A 17,065-nucleotide genomic window follows, 5' to 3' on the forward strand; every position below is an offset into this window, starting at 1 on the left:
AAGCACAATGGCACAGATGTTGTCAAACGATTTGCAAAGAAGGTACACTTTTATTCATGAATTGGCTTTTCAAGTGTTGCGAACTTGCTGTTGTTATGGTACATATATTTCTTCCAAAACACCAAAATCTTCACGCCACATTGCCCACGTGTAGCCGCACCCTCTACCCCCGACAAGGGAAAAACGGAGGGGAGGGTCTCAAGTTGTTTCTATAGTAATACCGCTGGTTAAAAATACAATAGTCTCAAACGAAAAGGCCGAAGGTAAAGCAACTAAGCGAAGTACCAAGGGAAGGATCCGAGATTTGGGCAAATCTGGCGGGTGTTTTTTCCACATCAGCACAAAATGTCTCTTTTTGCGTGTACGAACTGTAACGGCCGTCATCCATTTGATCAACTTTCCAAGGGTGATCAACTTTGTAAGGTAAATGATGTATTACGAACGTTTTGGCGATTGGAGCAAAAATTCTATAATGTATCCGGTTTAAGATGGAGTGCCCATATACGAATTACACGCATTATTTGGAACAGATTGGATTACATACTTTTCTGGTGTAACTTTTGCAGAAAAATATTACCTTGTGCTCCTTTTCTACATGTGGTCATAAACAGCTGAAAAAAGTTGTTGTTACATCCGTTCATGCACACGCGGGGTATTTTGAATTCAGTTTTATTGGCCAGGAGATTTGAAAAGTACGGTAGTCTCGTGAAATTAGAAATAGTTGATGCCAGATTCTTTACAGTTGATGGTAGGCGTACATTGTACTAAGTCCGCCCTAATACCTTGTCTTGAACACCTGAAACGGAACTCTGTGATAGTTTAAAATAAATGAAGTTGCCTGAGGATCCCTAGTACTGCCCGGCATCCTTGTATTTCAACACGTATTGGGGGTCCATCAAGTGAGAGCTGACTAAATTGCATTCTTGGGCTTTTGACCACAGTGAGTACGTGCATGAGTGCCTCATTGGAGAGTGGAAAACTTGATAAATAATATTAGTAAATATTATTAGTAATTACTTTCTTTCAGTCTCTTAACTCAAGGGTAATTAAAAAAAAAAAAAAAAAACTTGTGACCAAAACACTCAACAACCATGAACAGCTCAAATGTTTCAGGAATGCTTATTGTGTTATGAGTACACTCAACTCTCTGTTAACAGACTCCTCTTTGAGATGAAAAATAACGGCCACCTCGAGTTGGTCCCTGCCTTTTCTTTACTCTATAAGATGGACGTCTCTCTAATGTGGAGACATACAGTGGAACCCCGTTAATACGGTCACCAATGGGCCAAAAGGATTTGGCCGTATTAACTTGGTGGTCGTGTTAACGAGGGTTTTTCTACAAGAAAATTTATGGCGGTTTTTGCCAGGCGGCCAAAAAAAGTGGCCGTAATAACAAGGAGACCGAATAAGCGAGGTGGTCATAAGACAGGGTTTCACTGTAGTGTTGGTCCCAAAGGTGTCTGTCTTAGAGGTATTTGATGATTATTACTACTTGCTAGTGTCTAAAGTTGATTTGTTTTCTTATAGGACTGCCGCAAGACTTATCCCTTGGTGACATGTACTTACTGTCGCTTGGAGTTTCATCTGTTAAAGTCAGACATTTTACTTGATGATGAATAAGTCATAAACTTGCTGTTTTATCATTTTTTATGTTTTATTAATTTCCAGTTGACGTAAGACTTGCAGTTCCATGATGTGATTTTTTTCTGCTTCGCATATTCTAGGAGTACTGAAAAGGACCCTGTGTGTAAGAAGTGCAGTTATAATCTCAAAATGTTTGGCCAGGTATGAGAATATTGGCCAGTTAGTAGTACTGAGTTGAACCTCCATTAAGCAGGGTACCAGCAAGTGGCTGATTAAGGTGGCTCGACACAGTGCATCTTCCATCTTTGAATCTCTTATACCAAAACAAATTGATCTTTATTATAAAAACATTATAACACTTGTATTACACATGGACTAAACTTTATTATGATATTAATTTTTTGGGAGATCAGAGTATAATTATATCATGTGACAATGACATCACAATAGTTTAAGCTCTAAATCGAAATACTGCCTTTATCAGCATTTTCTTTGGAAATGCTTTATGCTACGTATTCTTGGGGTGCTTGTCATCTGTTGTGTGAAGTTTCACAAAAATCTATCAGAGGAATTTCGTCAATTCGAGATATCTTTGAATTTCTACAAAAAGGGTATAAATTATGCTTGAACTGAAGCTGGACTTAATGCAGACAAATTTGCAACCTTTTGGAGGTTTCCAAGAAATTTTTATCACTCATTCATTTTGCAAATGACCTTTATACTCTCTACAACTGGCTAAGCGCATGTAGACTTGCACGATTTCTAAAAAACATGAAAACATGTGAATCAGTCAAATGCAATGCTGAGCTCTTTTTGTAATTTCAAAGGTTGAAAACAGCAATTCAACCAAAATTCGTCGATAGCAATTGATCAGTGTGCTATAAAATCCCCGAATTTCGTGTCCATTGAAAACTTTTAAATTGTCAAACGTAGGCGCAAAACTGAGTAAACATTGAAGTGATGTCATAGACCTGGCTAGGTTTTTGCTTTGGGATTTTCTATTGTCTTGAGTTTAGCACAACATCAAATCCCCATCCAGCAGGCAAGAATTTACCGTGCCTGGTTGCCCTCTGAAATCTTTCGGAAATATGGTATTACTGTAGAAAGGGACAAAACACTAGCGAATAGATTACGGAGGAAATGATTGCAGCAATAATGCCCTGTGAACAAAGCAGTCTTTTTTGGCATCCCAAATTTTCTATTTTGGTGAGAAGAAGACAAGAATAATATAATATTGTTTTCCATTAGACTATAGACTGGCTCAGACAATCGCAAAAAAGTTTTTATTGACTTAAAAAATTGAGTCATGAAGTATGATAACCACCAATTTTTGGGAATATGATGGAACATTAATAAAGATTAATATTATCTAGGAATGTTTGTTATTTAAGCAATAGAAAACGTTTTCCGTGTTTGCATAGCCTGATATAAACACGAGAGGGGTTGGGAGAATTCGAGACAGTTATGCAAACCCAAGATGAAGTCGAGGGTTTGCATAACTGTCAAGAATTCTCCCAACGCCTCGAGTGTTATATCACGCTATGCAAACACGGGAAAAAAGTTTTCTATTGCTTTTATCAAATAACTTTCCCGAGAAAAAAACGCAAAACTCTTTGTATGGCACTGATTAAAAGAGAAATTCTTACCAGTCGCAAAATCTTGTCCACGAAGTCTTGCATGCGTAATCAGTTCTTGTTTTGGAAAAAGATGCCCTGCAAAATGCGGATTTTTCTCGCTTAAAACGGTCAGCTTAAGCGAAGAAAAATGTACACACCTTCTTTGTAACGATTTTCCATGTTTCAGCCGACGAAGGAATGGGTAAATAAAGTAAAACTTTTTGAGTTTTGAACTCGAAAACTTTTTCAAATTTGTGCTTGTGTGATTAGCGCGCGCAAAACCAAACAACTTGACGCCACAACCATGTTTACATACTCTCATGCAAACACTCCTCTCGGCCAATCAGAGTGCACGTACTATCTTAGTTATTTTATAAAGCATATTAATACATAAAATAATAATAAAACTCCCAGATATCCAGAACAATGTAGGTAGCACTACATTAATGTTACTGGTTAAATTTGATTTCAGGTTAAAATTTTTTGACCTAGGTCAGTTCTCAATTTCCTTTGTCCCTCAGGGCTTAAAGGAGACAAAGGAAATTGACAATCAATCTAGGTTAAATCAAAATTAGGCAATGTTTTGGTGTGTTTTCCTCTTGTGGTTCATGAAATAAGAGATGAGGCCTCGCAGACGTTGAACTGAGGCTAGACAAGAAAAATAGAGGGTGAGAGGAAGAAGAAAGAGAATAATAATAAAAAAAAACCCACGTACATGTGCATTTCTCCTCCTCCCCCTCCTCTCTCATTTTCTTGCTTCACCTTGTTCAGCTCAAGGAAAATATAGTGTACACACCAAAAAAGGACCTGGTAGGCAAGTTATGGTGACTATTAATACCCTTTAAGTCCCAATAGTGACAAACATCAATTTCGTCCTAACAATATCCATACAATGTCAAGAGATTAGGTTATGAGAATTAACAAAGTGATCACCTAAGAGACAACACTTTCATCTTTTATCAATTTCTCTCAACCCATCCATGAAGGAAATGTATAGAGATCAGTTTGGAGAATTTGTATGTGGATATTGGGGCTTAAAGGGTTAATGGGTATGTCACTTTGTATGTTGCACACAGCTTTATGGCCATAATGTGGAGAGGTTATTTTAGCAGCTGGGATGCACTTGAAAATGAGGTTAACGAAAGCAAGAGTGGATCTATCTGTATAGTTACCGTCTGTTAGGGTACAAAATAATTATGTGCCCGTGGTAACAGGAGTACCCTGGGTGCCAGAGACTTTTCTAGCGCAGTTTCCGGTTTCTGTCAAGTCTTTATAGTGGCTTCAGCCTATGGCCGAAAAATGTGTCGGCCTTTCGAAAATTCCTGTCCCACGCGAGAAAAACCTCTGGTACCCAGGGTATAACGGGAGGGTTTGACTGCACATAATTATGTAGAGAATGCAGATGTCATGTTTGCATCCTGTGAGTAATTATGATTTACATTAATTTAATTCTTATTATCTCTGTCACCAGCCATCTTGTTGCGAGTACTGTAACATAAGAGCAGCTTTTGATGGAAACAAATGTTCAAGGCAAGTATACATGTACATGTCAACTTTACAGCCTGTGAAAACCCTTTTACCTGCAGCTCATGGTTCCACGTGAGTTTTGTACATTTTGTTATCATTTCTTTGATGTTTAACCCATTCGCTCCTAAGTCGCCCGTAACCGTCCGTGCAGATTTATATCCCGTCTTTAACCACTAGTGTCATCAGTTCTAATGGTCAAGGACAACTTTGTCCGCTAACTTGTGGAGATAGAAAAGATCTTTTAAACCATACCAGAATTAGCATAATTCTGTCAAGGACACTGGAGAAAAAGGCAAAAAACCATAAAACATTGACCTGAAAATTTACATGAAAATGTTTTTTCACTACCCACCTACCTTTTCTTTCATCTAATGCTAAGATCCTAAAAGCTTTCCTAAAACCTTTTCCCACCAAAATGAAGCCTACTAAATGCCCAGCAAAAGAAAAAAATATGAGGCAAAAAAAGCGAAAAGGAGGAGAGGAGAGAAAGCAAAAAGTAAAAGTCAAGACTGCTGTGTCACTTTTAAACCCCAAAACTCGAAATTTTGCTTTCTGCACGTGCCCGAACTTTGCAAGCTAATATTTTGCATCTGGATCAGAAGGCCTTGAACTGTATGACCTGTAAATACATGTAGCTTTATGGTAAGTTTTAGCTCTTTATAGCATGACAGTGACCCGAAAACCGCTTGACCAGCTTCATAACACATTTTTTCAGCAAAATCTCCATGCCAATTGGGCAAATGAGTTAAGAGTATTAGAAATGGACATTGCCCAGTTTATTTTGTCTATGTGGTATATCTGTCTGATTTTGTTAAAACGTGGCCACTGGGTTTTCGCCTGGCATCGGGCGCAGCCCAGGTCCAGGCCAGGTGCCCAAAAATGTAGGGGGCTTGACGTCTTGGTCGGTACAGCTGGATAGCCCAGGGACTGCCCTAACAGTGGGTGGGTAGATCAGGCCTTTGTGTCAAAACTAGTGGGGTAGGGAGGGGGCTGTTTTGACACAACCCCTTCAGTAAGCAACAGTGTTCAGTGCAGGCTTTGACTGGCGAGTACCTTGTTCTTAATTTGCCCTAGCCAGCTGAAACAGGCCTCTGCTGAGAATGATTATCACGATAATTGCAGAGCTCAGTGGGAGGTGCAGACAGTCACCCATTGTCCTGGGTGGGGAGGGTCAAAGTCATGGTACCAAGGACACACTTAGCATAGGACCTTTAGACACTCACTGAAGCCATGTTTTCATAAATCCAGTCAGATATACATGTACGTCTACGTGTATGCTACTTGCAATTGCTTATTCAAGCTCCCCCTTCTTTAGTTTATCCTATTGTCCTTTTAAATTTATGTTAGAAAATACAGTGTTCACCATTAGTTCACAGTTAAGAAAAGCCACTGAAATCTTACCTCTTGATCACTTTTAGATGTTTGAGCTCAGAGAAAAAGTATGGTCCACCAGTTTCATGTGAACAGTGTAAACTTAACTGTGCCTTTGAGAAACCATTGGAATCAAGAGATAAGGTATTGCTCAGAAAATGTGAGGGTTTTTTTGGCCATACGTGTACATGTTAGTGTCATAGTTTGTGTTTAGAGTGATTATTCACAGATTTTTAAAATGATATAGAGGGGTCTTGTGCCTTTGGTCTCATATTTAACAATGTACAAAAGTTTGAAAATTTCTGTCTCCAAGAGAGAAATTATGCCATATGACTTGTATCTCTTTATGGATAACAAGTTTTCTAGTAATAATTACCATTCAATTTCCATTTCTGACATTCTGATCAAATTATTAATAGTGCTCTTTTCAATTCACCAGTTTTAGTCTCAAAAAATGGTGATGCTGGCTCCGGACAAAAAAGGGTTGAAATTATTAACTTGTCACAAGATATTTTGTTTTCTGGAAGGAGGTCAAAGAATTAGTTGTATTGTTTCTTTGAAGGTCCTGGGATAATTCAAATTTACTGCATTTCTAACATGTTTCAAACAGGGTAGGTTTTGGGAGTATTGGATTTTTTCTTTTGAGCTGCTTCTGTCACTGACTGATGAAACATCTTTCTCATGTACAGTGTATTCACTGGGCTCAAAATTTACCATCACATGTCTATCATTGTGCATTAACCTAGTTTAAGCTGGCTGAACACAGTTTTTCGGGCAGTCAGCGGTAACTTGCATGATGGCATGTGTTTTAAATTAGACAAACAAACATGGCGGCAAAAAAGGCTTGAAAATATTTATGGCAAAAAGCAATGGTACTCAGTATTCAATCGTTCATGTTGCCATGGAAACTACGAAAATGTCAAATTTTACCTGTCAATCAAAATCTTTCATCAGTTAATTTTTTACTTGCCAAGTTTCAGCTTGTGAGCTTCAACCTTTCTCATGCCATGATTTGGCAAATGACATGCACTCACAAACTGCCAAAACTGTGTTCAGCCACCTTAATGGCCTTAGTTCTATCGAGTCTCCTATAGCTCAGTGTGGTAGAGCAGCTGGACTAGTAACCATAAGGTCAAAGGTTCTACTCTTATTGGGATTAATCGCATTTTTTCTTCCGAGCCACTTGTGTCAATGAAAAAACCTCTTTCTCATGTTCTAGGTGGATGGTAAAACCCTTTGTCTGCTGTGTACCTTGTCTTACAAGAGAATATTGCACAAAGCAAAAAAAGGAGAGAAAAGGGCCAATAATCATAACCATCACAGAGACAGGTGTGGCTTTTGATTTTAAGCGCTGGTCATGAGTGACAAATGTCTGTCGGACTAGATGTCACAGATGAGCCTCTGTATGGGTGTTTCCGACAAAACTGGAGCCACAATGGTCAACATTGATGAAGCGACCATCTTAGAGATTAAAGCAATGATCACATTGCCATTTAAATCAAGTTTGATGTTAGTTGTGTAATGACAGCAAGGAAACGTGCCAAAAAGTGTGCTGCACATTCAGAGATTTGGTTTTGCTTATTTTTTTGTTTATATTGTACATAATGTATGTCATCATTGTGGTTGTGCTGTGCTGGCTAGTAGCTAGCCTTACCACCCAAAACGGTTCTTGATAATTATGCAATGATTTCGAATGAAAAATCAATCTCTGCGCATACCATACAGAGGCTCACATATACGCACTCAGTTGTGGTCGGTGTTATTGGTTTGGGGATATGAGAGTTTGGTAAAGTAAAGTTTTTAAAAAAATAAAATAGATGAACTCTTTGAAGAAGCAGTGTATGTCGTCGTGTGACTCATGTTTACAGTGTATAATTAACGAGTCTTTGCTTATACTGTACTTCATTTATTTAGTTCTTTCTGTTGTCAGTAATTCACCAATTATTGCAAAATCAAAGAAACTTTTTGCAACTTGGGATGAAGAATTTACATACATACATACATACATACACTTTATTGATGCTCCCTAAGTGGGCTTTTCAGCTCAATAGAATAAAAAAAAATACAAATATATAAATTAATTGAGAATGTAAATACAATAATATTATAATTACAAAATATATATCAATAATATAATATATCAACTTAATAAAACATTTGCAAGATGACGTCTAAAATTCCTGGGGCATTTTAAGGACTTAATGTTATCATTCAAGGAGTTCCAGAGTTTGGCTCCTCTGAAAGCAAAGGAGCGCTGCCCTGTTGACAGGCGACATAAAGGTATATCCAAAGCACCAGATGATCGAGTTTGTCTATTATGGACTTGAGAACGTGATTTAAACATATCAGCAAGATAGTCTGGAACAAGCTTGTTAATACATTTGTGCATCATAGTAGCGTCATTTAGAATGAGTTTCTCTCTAATAGGAAGCCATTTCAATGATCGCAACCCATCCGAAATATGGTCATACTTTCTTAGTCCCAGAATAATTCGCCCAGCAAAGTTTTGGACTTTTTGTAACTTGTCAATATTGCTGCTGCTGGTATTACTCCAGACAGTTGAACAATATTGGAGTTTACTAAAGACAAATGAATTTATTACTAACAGAAGTGTTTTCCTATCCAGGAGGTGCTTGATTCTGTTAATTTGGTACAATTTAAAAAGGCATTTAGAGGCAATCTCAGTGATATGTTGGTTATAACTGAGGCGTGTGTCGAGAAGAACACCCAAGTCCTTAACGACAGGCACAGGTGTTATTTCCTTGTCAAAAAGTGTTATACTGAATGATGACAGTTTCTTTAAAAGTTGTGGTAATCCAACAGCTAGAACCTTAGTTTTGTCCGGATTAATCAAAAGAGAGTTTTTACAGCACCACTGAGATATTCTCGTAAGATCTTCGTTTAAGGCGAGGATAGACGTGGGTAATTCGGCAGGTGAAAAGGACAAATACAATTTACAATCATCAACATAGGAGGCAGATAGACAACGTTTAGGAACAGAAAGGAGGTCGTTAACATAGATTGTAAACAAAACCGGACCTAAAATAGAGCCTTGCGGAACTCCGAACTCAAGTGGGAGTACTTTAGAAACTGCGTCACCAATTCGAACGCACTGTTGTCGGTTAGAAAGGTAACTCTGAAACCAATCCAACGCACCCTGGGAAAAATCGAGATTTTGTAGCTTGGATAACAAGATGTCGTGTCGAATACTATCAAATGCTTTAGACATATCTAATAAGACCATGATGGAAACTTTCTTGTTATCCATAGCCTGGAGCAACTGATCTGTAACGTACAACAGAGCTGTTTCTGTCGAGTGAAGCTTTCTATTTCCGCTCTGATGTGCTGCCAGTTTATTATTTCTAATTAGATGCTCCATAAGTTGTCCATGTACCAACCTTTCAGTGACTTTTGAGACTATTGGTAATAATGAGATGGGGCGATAGTTGTTAGGGACATCTGGATTACCGCATTTGAGAATAGGTGTAACCTCTGCTGTTTTCCATGCACGTGCAAATGTGTTGGTAACAAAGGAGTTATTCACAATGTGGGTAATTGTTGTTAGCGTACTGGGTAAACTGTCTTTAAGAATTCTAGAAGATATCTTGTCCATTCCAGGAGCTTTGTTAGATGGTAGGCTTCTAATCACCCTTTCTACCTGATTTTCCGTGACTTGATGGAGAACGAATAATTCGGGGCTAACGTCGGTGGATATGTGTAAAGGAGTCGGCACATCCAAATTTACATTAAGTCCATGATGTAAAGATAAGTCCCTGGCTTTTTGAGCAGTAATACTGCCGACGGAAGTGAAGAAATCATTTAATTCGTTAGCTAACCCAGTGGGATCCTCAGAAGCCATAAAACTATCTTGTTGTTTACGTGGTAGACACCGGTTAATGATTTTCCAAATTGAGTTAGAATTTCCATTGCTATCCAGGATCTGAGTCCTGACGTGAACTTTTTCGGCCACACGAATCTCCGTTTTCACTTCTTGACGAAAAAATCTGTATCCGTTCCAGTGGAAAGGGTCATTTGTTTTTCCCGCAAGTTTGCGCCATTGGTCGCGCGTTCTCATTAGTTGACGAATTTCTGGTGTTATAAAGGGGTTAGGTTTAGATCTAATTTTAACCCTCTTGACTGGAGCATGTTGACTTAGTACTTCCAAGAACAGTTCGTTGAATACATCAACTTGATCGTTGAAATCGTCAAATAGGCTTATTATGTGAAAAGGCGCATATGACAAATCACGTAGGAAATTGTCGGCGCTGTAATTAGTATAGCTTCTAATAGTGACGTAACAGGGCTTGATCCTTGGCTTTTTTAACTTCAGCGAGATGTAAACAAGATTGTGATCGCTAATAGTTGACATAAGGACGTCGTTTGAAGCAAATTTCCAGTTTCACTTATCATACAAGGGAAGGATACAAAAATGTTCACCCTAGTATAATGAATTTTCTTCAACTTTGAATGTAGTGGTCTGGAAAGTGTTTTAAATGCTTTTTGGTTGCCCAAGATGGAATAGAAATCATAGCTTAGAGAAGTTAAAGGCGATTTACATGAAGCATTTTTTGTTTTATTTGATAATTAAACTACAGTATCAATTTCAGACAAGTGAACTGAAAAATGTAGAGAAGTTGGTGGAGCAAACAGTTCAAGCCTTAAAGCCCTGTTAGAATGGACTGGGAAAGTGCAGTTTTGTACAATATGTGAAATTATATTTGTGGTACAGGGTGTAGGTGGTCCTTGAAAATCGAATGTGTTCCTTGAAATTAGTCCTTAAAAATGGTTGCAATTTTTTATATAAACCTTGTTACAGTCCACAACTCCCAAATACCAATATGGACACAATGAGATATTGTCCTGCACCTTTTCAATTCTTTTTTTGTTGTTGCCTAAGTTAAGCTATTGTGTTGTTAATATTTTACATAATTTTTTTGGTTAAAAAACAGGAAATCAAAACATTCCAAAATTCCTAAACCTGAGAACACTGAGAGCCCCAAAGACGGCAAACCAGCTTCTCTTGCTGCGGCTGCATTAGACAGAATTGGAAGCAATAGAGGCAGTCCCCTTACTGTTGCTCTGTACAGTAGTATGAGCAAGTGAGTTTTTATTGGATTAATCCTTTAAATTGACAATGCTATGTTCAGAAGAGTCTTGTGGAAATTTTAAGGTGAACTTCTCAAGCTTCTTCTGTCTCAGTTTACAATGTTGTAATAATTAATAGCACTTCTCATGGTGTGCTAATAATATCATAATATCATATTATTGGCTATTTTGGTGTTGTAGGTGAGACTGGGTTGTAGTGTGGCAAACAGGAAAATTGCATGATGATGTCATTTTACTACGATTACCAGAATCCTTCATTTTGTTGTTTTCTCTTGCAACTTAGGGCTATTGTTGCTTAAACCTCAGCAGGATTGACAAATCTTAGTAAGGATAAAGCAAGAACACCGTAAATTATGGTAGTTGTAGTCAAATGTCATCATCGTGAAAATGACCTATTGTGCCAATTCACCAGCTGCTGCAAACTTTTTGCATCAGTTAAAGTGACTTTGAAAAGCTTTATTAAAAAGTCACAATATTGGAATTATTATAATTTATTTATCTTTTCTAATTCTATTTTTATTTTGAATAAATAGTGATGCACTCAATGAACCGATTGCAATGGAGTCACACATAACTGAACTTACAGAACTCAAAGAACAGGTAAAGGTGACAGTAAAATCTTTTATATGAAGTTAAAGAGACAGGTTCACGGTTCAGCGCATGTTCATTAATTAAATTACTTTTTTCCAATTTATTATTAATTCTATCACTTAATAATCCGTTTTACATGTACAGTTTATCTCAGCGATCTCAGAGTGTATTTCAAAGTAGAAGTGTATTTCAGAGTATTGTGAAGTGAGATGGAGGAGTGCTAAAATCGCAGAAAAATTTTGGGATTATGCCAACACTACCAACATTGAATTTATTGTTTACATGAAGGTTTTATTCTATGGTTGATTAATTTACAGCTATTGCACCAAAGTTGATCAAGTGACTGTCAGGGGAGTGTGCAGATTGGTTCTTTGACAACATTATAACATGATCATATTGCTTTCATAACCGATACAACTCATGTCCTGGCAGAAAAACAGCATTTTGATTAACAAGCATGAGCTAAACTGTGAACCTGTCCTTTTAGTAGTGAACAGAAACTTGAATAATAATAATAATTATTTAGTCCAACATAGTAAGTACATATAAACCCCAAGTGTGACAGATAATATTATTATATCTTAATCTAGCCCCAAAACCTAAAGTTTGTTACTATGCTTCATACCCCGGGGGGGGGGGGGGGGTACTTTAGGAATTTCTGGGTGGGGATGTGCCGCTGGGACCCTGGAACCCTTAACCCATACCAGAGCTAGTTCAGCTGAATTTTGCTACCCTATACTAGAGTAAACTCCCCAAATCCCCCTATCCTAGAGTAGCTGTTTCCTTTGTCTAGATAAAATCTTCAACCAACTGATCATTTTCCTGAAAAATGATACCCTATTCTAGACCCAAACACTCTGATTTATATACCCTATCCTAGAGTAAACTGCCTGAAAACCATACCCTTCACAGCGGCAAGTACCTATATAGCCCATAAATGGCAGTACTCCCCCCCCCCCCCGGGTTCATAATGCTTGTCATGTTGACATCATGATCAAGTAGCATTGAAATGGTAAATTCAAATATTTGAAAAAAGTACAGGAAAGTAAAGTTGTAGATAAATCTGAAATTAAGTGCTGGTGTTTAATTTGAGGGATATCAGTACTGGTTAACAAAAGGTCTTTGCTATTGATTAAAGTTTTATAGAAAAGAAGATTGCGGGAAAAGAGAAGGCAATTTACAATATTTTTAGGGTAAAACAAAGAGTAGCAAAGGTTCAAGAAACTATTTTTTTAGTTCGAGTGACTTCATCCACTGAGGCAAAATGGTACTGTCTCATAAAATTAAATCAATCATTTTTTTTTTGTTGAATATCCAATGTTTGACCACTTATACATTCCTGAGGTAATCATTTTCAGCTGTTAATTGTTAAATTCTAATTATCAAGGCGGGAGAATCCAAATTTATCAGATGACAGATATACATGTATCACAGACATGCATGCTTGGTTACAATAATATGAATACCATATTCATGAAAAAGTGTAGTATCCATCCACAACCAACTGTCATTGTTTAGGGTTGATGTACAGTAGAACCTTGATAACTCGAACTCGGATAACTCGAACTCCCTGTTAACTTAAACTAAAAATTGCCTTAAGCTTGATGAAAAATTTCACTGAAATTTGCCCTGAAAACTCGAATTCTGGTTCTTGTGGCTCCACTCGGATACTGAATATTCAATTGATTCCAATAACCTGAACACGAGCTAACTCAAACTGTTTTTTGTTACTCTTCAGAAATCGAATTACTGGGGTTCTAGTTTACATATGCATGAGTACAGAGTTTTTTCTGGTCAAATAACCTTTAGCATGCTAGTTTGACAATGACTGTAATTTTTTTGTCATCAGGTTTTGAATCTAAAGAAACAGTTGCAGCAGAAAGAACAAGCACTGATTGAAAAGGAGAAAAAGGTACTTACTGTACAGTCTTTTTATACAAATAGTACGTCATGCATCGATGATTGTACATGGTTGTATCTAACTAGTACTATGCATTGTTTATTTAAATGATCTTAGACTTTGTTGATTGATTCTGTAGGTTTTCAAAAGTTATAATTTGCTATGATGAAGCATTCGAAACATCAGCCTTAAGTTTGACTCTTTCAACAGTGGACAACTTGCTTTATCAACCCAGTTGTGATACATGTGCTTCATGTTGTGATGGAAACCGCAACACAGTTCCTGTAAATACTATAAACCACTTTATTCAAATGTCATTAATGCCATTTGTACATTAGGAAAGTCTTCTTGGATTTGTTTCACAAGTGCTGTATGCATTATAATCGCTTTTGTCAGTGTGTGGGCGTGTTTAAGTTTGTGACAAACATGACTGTATCACGTGTAGCGTGGAGAAGCTCTCAGCAATAATTACATTTTAATATCCTACATTCTATAATAATTGATTTTTCTTTCTGGCCATCATAAAAAAGTGAATGACATTTCTTCAGTCAGTACATTCACATAGTTCAACTCAATAGCTACATTGTACAGTAGATAAAACCATGATCTTGTTTTGGCACCAGCTTGTGCATAAGTAATTATAATATAATCATTTGACATCATTTTCCATTGCTTTTTGAAAACAAAATAAAGATAACAGAACTCAAAGCAGAGCACTGGGAAAAAGAAAAGGAATTCCGACAAAAGATAACACAGATGCAGAAGGATCATTCTGAGCGGTTAGAAAGTCTTCAGGTATGAAATTTAGTAGTAAGTTGCAGAACCTACATTGTACTTGTAACTAACTGAAAGTTGTCCAGAGATGCCAACCTCTAGAGACCTAAAATCGGGAGACTGTCTTTTTTTCACTACCCCCCCCCCCCCAAAAAAAAAAAAATTGACCCAGTCCCCAATGGGAATGACTTAGGACATTATAATTGTGATGTCTTACATGATTTCCATACTATCAAAATTCGAAATCATTGTTTTGATGCTAGAAATAATCTTTGTCAATGAGTAAATACGTGCAAAAATGCCCCAGAAACCGTACTGCGAATAAGAAAAATTCAAATTTTGAGCTAAAAATGAGCTAAATCTCAAACTAAGTCTGTTTTATTTTTCACTAAGTATTCAATATTTATAGTGGATGTAAAAAGCAGGAGATTTATGTACCAAAGCGGGAGAGCGGGAGACAAAGCAAAAAAGCCTAAGTCTCCCGCCAAATGCGGGAGAGTTGGCATCACTGTGAAACAAGGGATTCAGCTCTGACAACAACAAAACCTCTCATTGGCTCCCCATTATTTTCATTTTGTTTGCACCTTATACAAAGATTTGTAGGTGCATCATGTCTAAACCAGTGAAATTTTATGTATCTAATAGATTCCCCTGTTCTTTGAAAAGTCTTTTCTGTTTACTTTAATTATTACATTTATGAAATGATGAATAATTTATATGAATTTCGGATCAATTCATCCTTCTGGGAAACTGCCCACCTACCCCTCCCCTAACCCAACATTTTGTCCCAAGTGAGACACAAATGTTAACGTTGAGTAAGGGGAGGGGTAGGTGGGCAGTTTCGCAGAAACCTTAATAATTTATTGATCCTGAATTTCATATATTTGAACTGTGGAATGAAGAATGAATGCAAAGATGATCATTGCGGTTAAATACGCAACTTATGCAGTTGCTAAAGAAAAGCCTGAAAAAAAAAATCATGGTTGCTAGGATTTGATCCTTGATTTTTGCGATACCAGTCCAGCACTCTGACCTAACCAACAGACCAATTATGATATATAACCTTCATACTTGGCTCAGAAGCTTGGAGGAATAAAACAAAAGAAATCATCTTGAGGCTCAACGATGAATAATAAATTTTCTTTTGTTTTTTTTCCCCCAAGCCTCAAAGCCAAGTATAAGTTTTAATATTTTGGGATTTGGTCTATTGAACTAGGAAGCCAATTGTGAGCTGGTGTAATAATCAATTCATGTCATCATTTCCTTCAGGTGGAGAACAGAAATCTCAAACGGCAAGTTGCATCACTTTCAAAAGCAGGGAAAGAGAAAGCTCCTGCAAGCTCTGGCTAATTGCTGGTTATCAGTCATGATTAGTGCTTGACTGTGTACTTTTAGAAAAGTTTTTACTTCCTCTAATTAGTTATTTTAAAATTTTTTACTCGACGATGTTGTGGGTAATTCTCACATCTTTATAGTTTGTGAATAAGTATTGTACAAGCAATTACTTTTAGGAATCCATGTTTCATAATTATATCAATCTGTTCAGTAAATGTTTACGTATTTTTAGCCTGTTAATGCTATATTAATTTATTAAATTTTGAATGTGGTGGATCACTCTCAAGATAGTAGGGAGCTGAACTGAGTAACCAGGCTGGTTAAATCAGTCTTCATCCTTTGAAACTTCATCACCATTTTCCCAACATGGTCCATGCCAAGATCCAGCATTTTACTTGAGTTGAATTCTTAACAACTCCATGACAGGTCAGAAGGAAAAAAGGAAAACTTGTTGTTTTTCACTTCCCCATTGTAAAACATTGCATTTTTTAACCGCATTTCTTGGCCTACAGTGAGTAGAAGATGGCTCAGAAATGTATCCAAAAGTGCCTTGCATGTGGCAAGTTTTTGTTTTGCTCATTAAACCCAATTGTCAACCTCATTGCAACGTAACATTTCACAGTTCCATGGTAGGAGATAGTATTGGCTTCCTCCTTCACACCATTTATGCAACTAACAGTGGTGTCATCAATATTATTATTAGTGGTATTATGTTTCCTCAAAAATTAATTTTCGGTAATTCTTCTCAGTGAAGTAAACCAACTCAGTGGTTGACTATTAAATTGTGTATTTTATTGCAATGATTATTACAAATAGTGCTTTTTTTATTTGGCCTTATTTTATTCAATATTAATATTATTTTTATAACCACTGAAATTCAAATAATTAAACCTCTAACTTTGTTTTGGGAAAAAATAATCTTATATATGACATAACTCTTACATTATTTTGTGTGCAGGTCAGTCGTTTGTTTAAATTACAGTACAGTCAAATCCTATTAATACGGACACTGAGGGGGCCATAGAAAGTGTCCATATAAAGTGGATGCCGGTAACATGGGGCGTGACTGTATATTGCAGTGTACATTTGCATTCAGTGGATGTTGGTTAAGCTGTTTTATTGATTGTCTTATTTATTTACTATCAATGGAACATTGTTTGTTGTTAAATTTTGAAAGGACTAATGTTGCGGGGCTGTCATAGACTAATTCGGCTAACTCAATGTTGTACCCAATTCAAACCCTTTGGGGTTAAAACGTTTT

General features: G+C 37.0%; 1 protein-coding gene across 1 annotated transcript; it reads left to right on the forward strand.

Annotated features, from left to right (window-relative positions):
* The first annotated feature begins 262 nt into the window (after positions 1 to 262).
* LOC140952071 (protein FAM76A-like) lies at positions 263 to 17,048 on the forward strand. The gene is made up of 11 exons (XM_073401491.1): positions 263 to 423; positions 1,528 to 1,592; positions 1,725 to 1,785; positions 4,672 to 4,730; positions 6,146 to 6,242; positions 7,318 to 7,427; positions 11,048 to 11,197; positions 11,738 to 11,804; positions 13,645 to 13,707; positions 14,389 to 14,490; positions 15,739 to 17,048. The coding sequence occupies exons 1-11, from the start codon at positions 346 to 348 to the stop codon at positions 15,817 to 15,819; spliced, it is 933 nt and encodes a 310-aa protein (XP_073257592.1). The 5' UTR covers positions 263 to 345; the 3' UTR covers positions 15,820 to 17,048.
* Positions 17,049 to 17,065: the final 17 nt, after the last annotated feature.

The sequence above is a fragment of the Porites lutea genome, chromosome 1 (genome assembly GCF_958299795.1).
Source record: "Porites lutea chromosome 1, jaPorLute2.1, whole genome shotgun sequence".
Classification (NCBI taxonomy): domain Eukaryota; kingdom Metazoa; phylum Cnidaria; class Anthozoa; order Scleractinia; family Poritidae; genus Porites; species Porites lutea.

Bases quoted from the DNA above. Each gene is read 5' to 3' on its own strand.
- LOC140952071 (XM_073401491.1), top strand. From the start codon at position 346: ATGTCTCTTTTTGCGTGTACGAACTGTAACGGCCGTCATCCATTTGAT. The intron at 1,593-1,724 runs GTCAGACATTTT...CGCATATTCTAG, and splicing joins TTGGAGTTTCATCTGTTAAA to GAGTACTGAAAAGGACCCTG. The intron at 6,243-7,317 runs GTATTGCTCAGA...CTCATGTTCTAG, and splicing joins CATTGGAATCAAGAGATAAG to GTGGATGGTAAAACCCTTTG.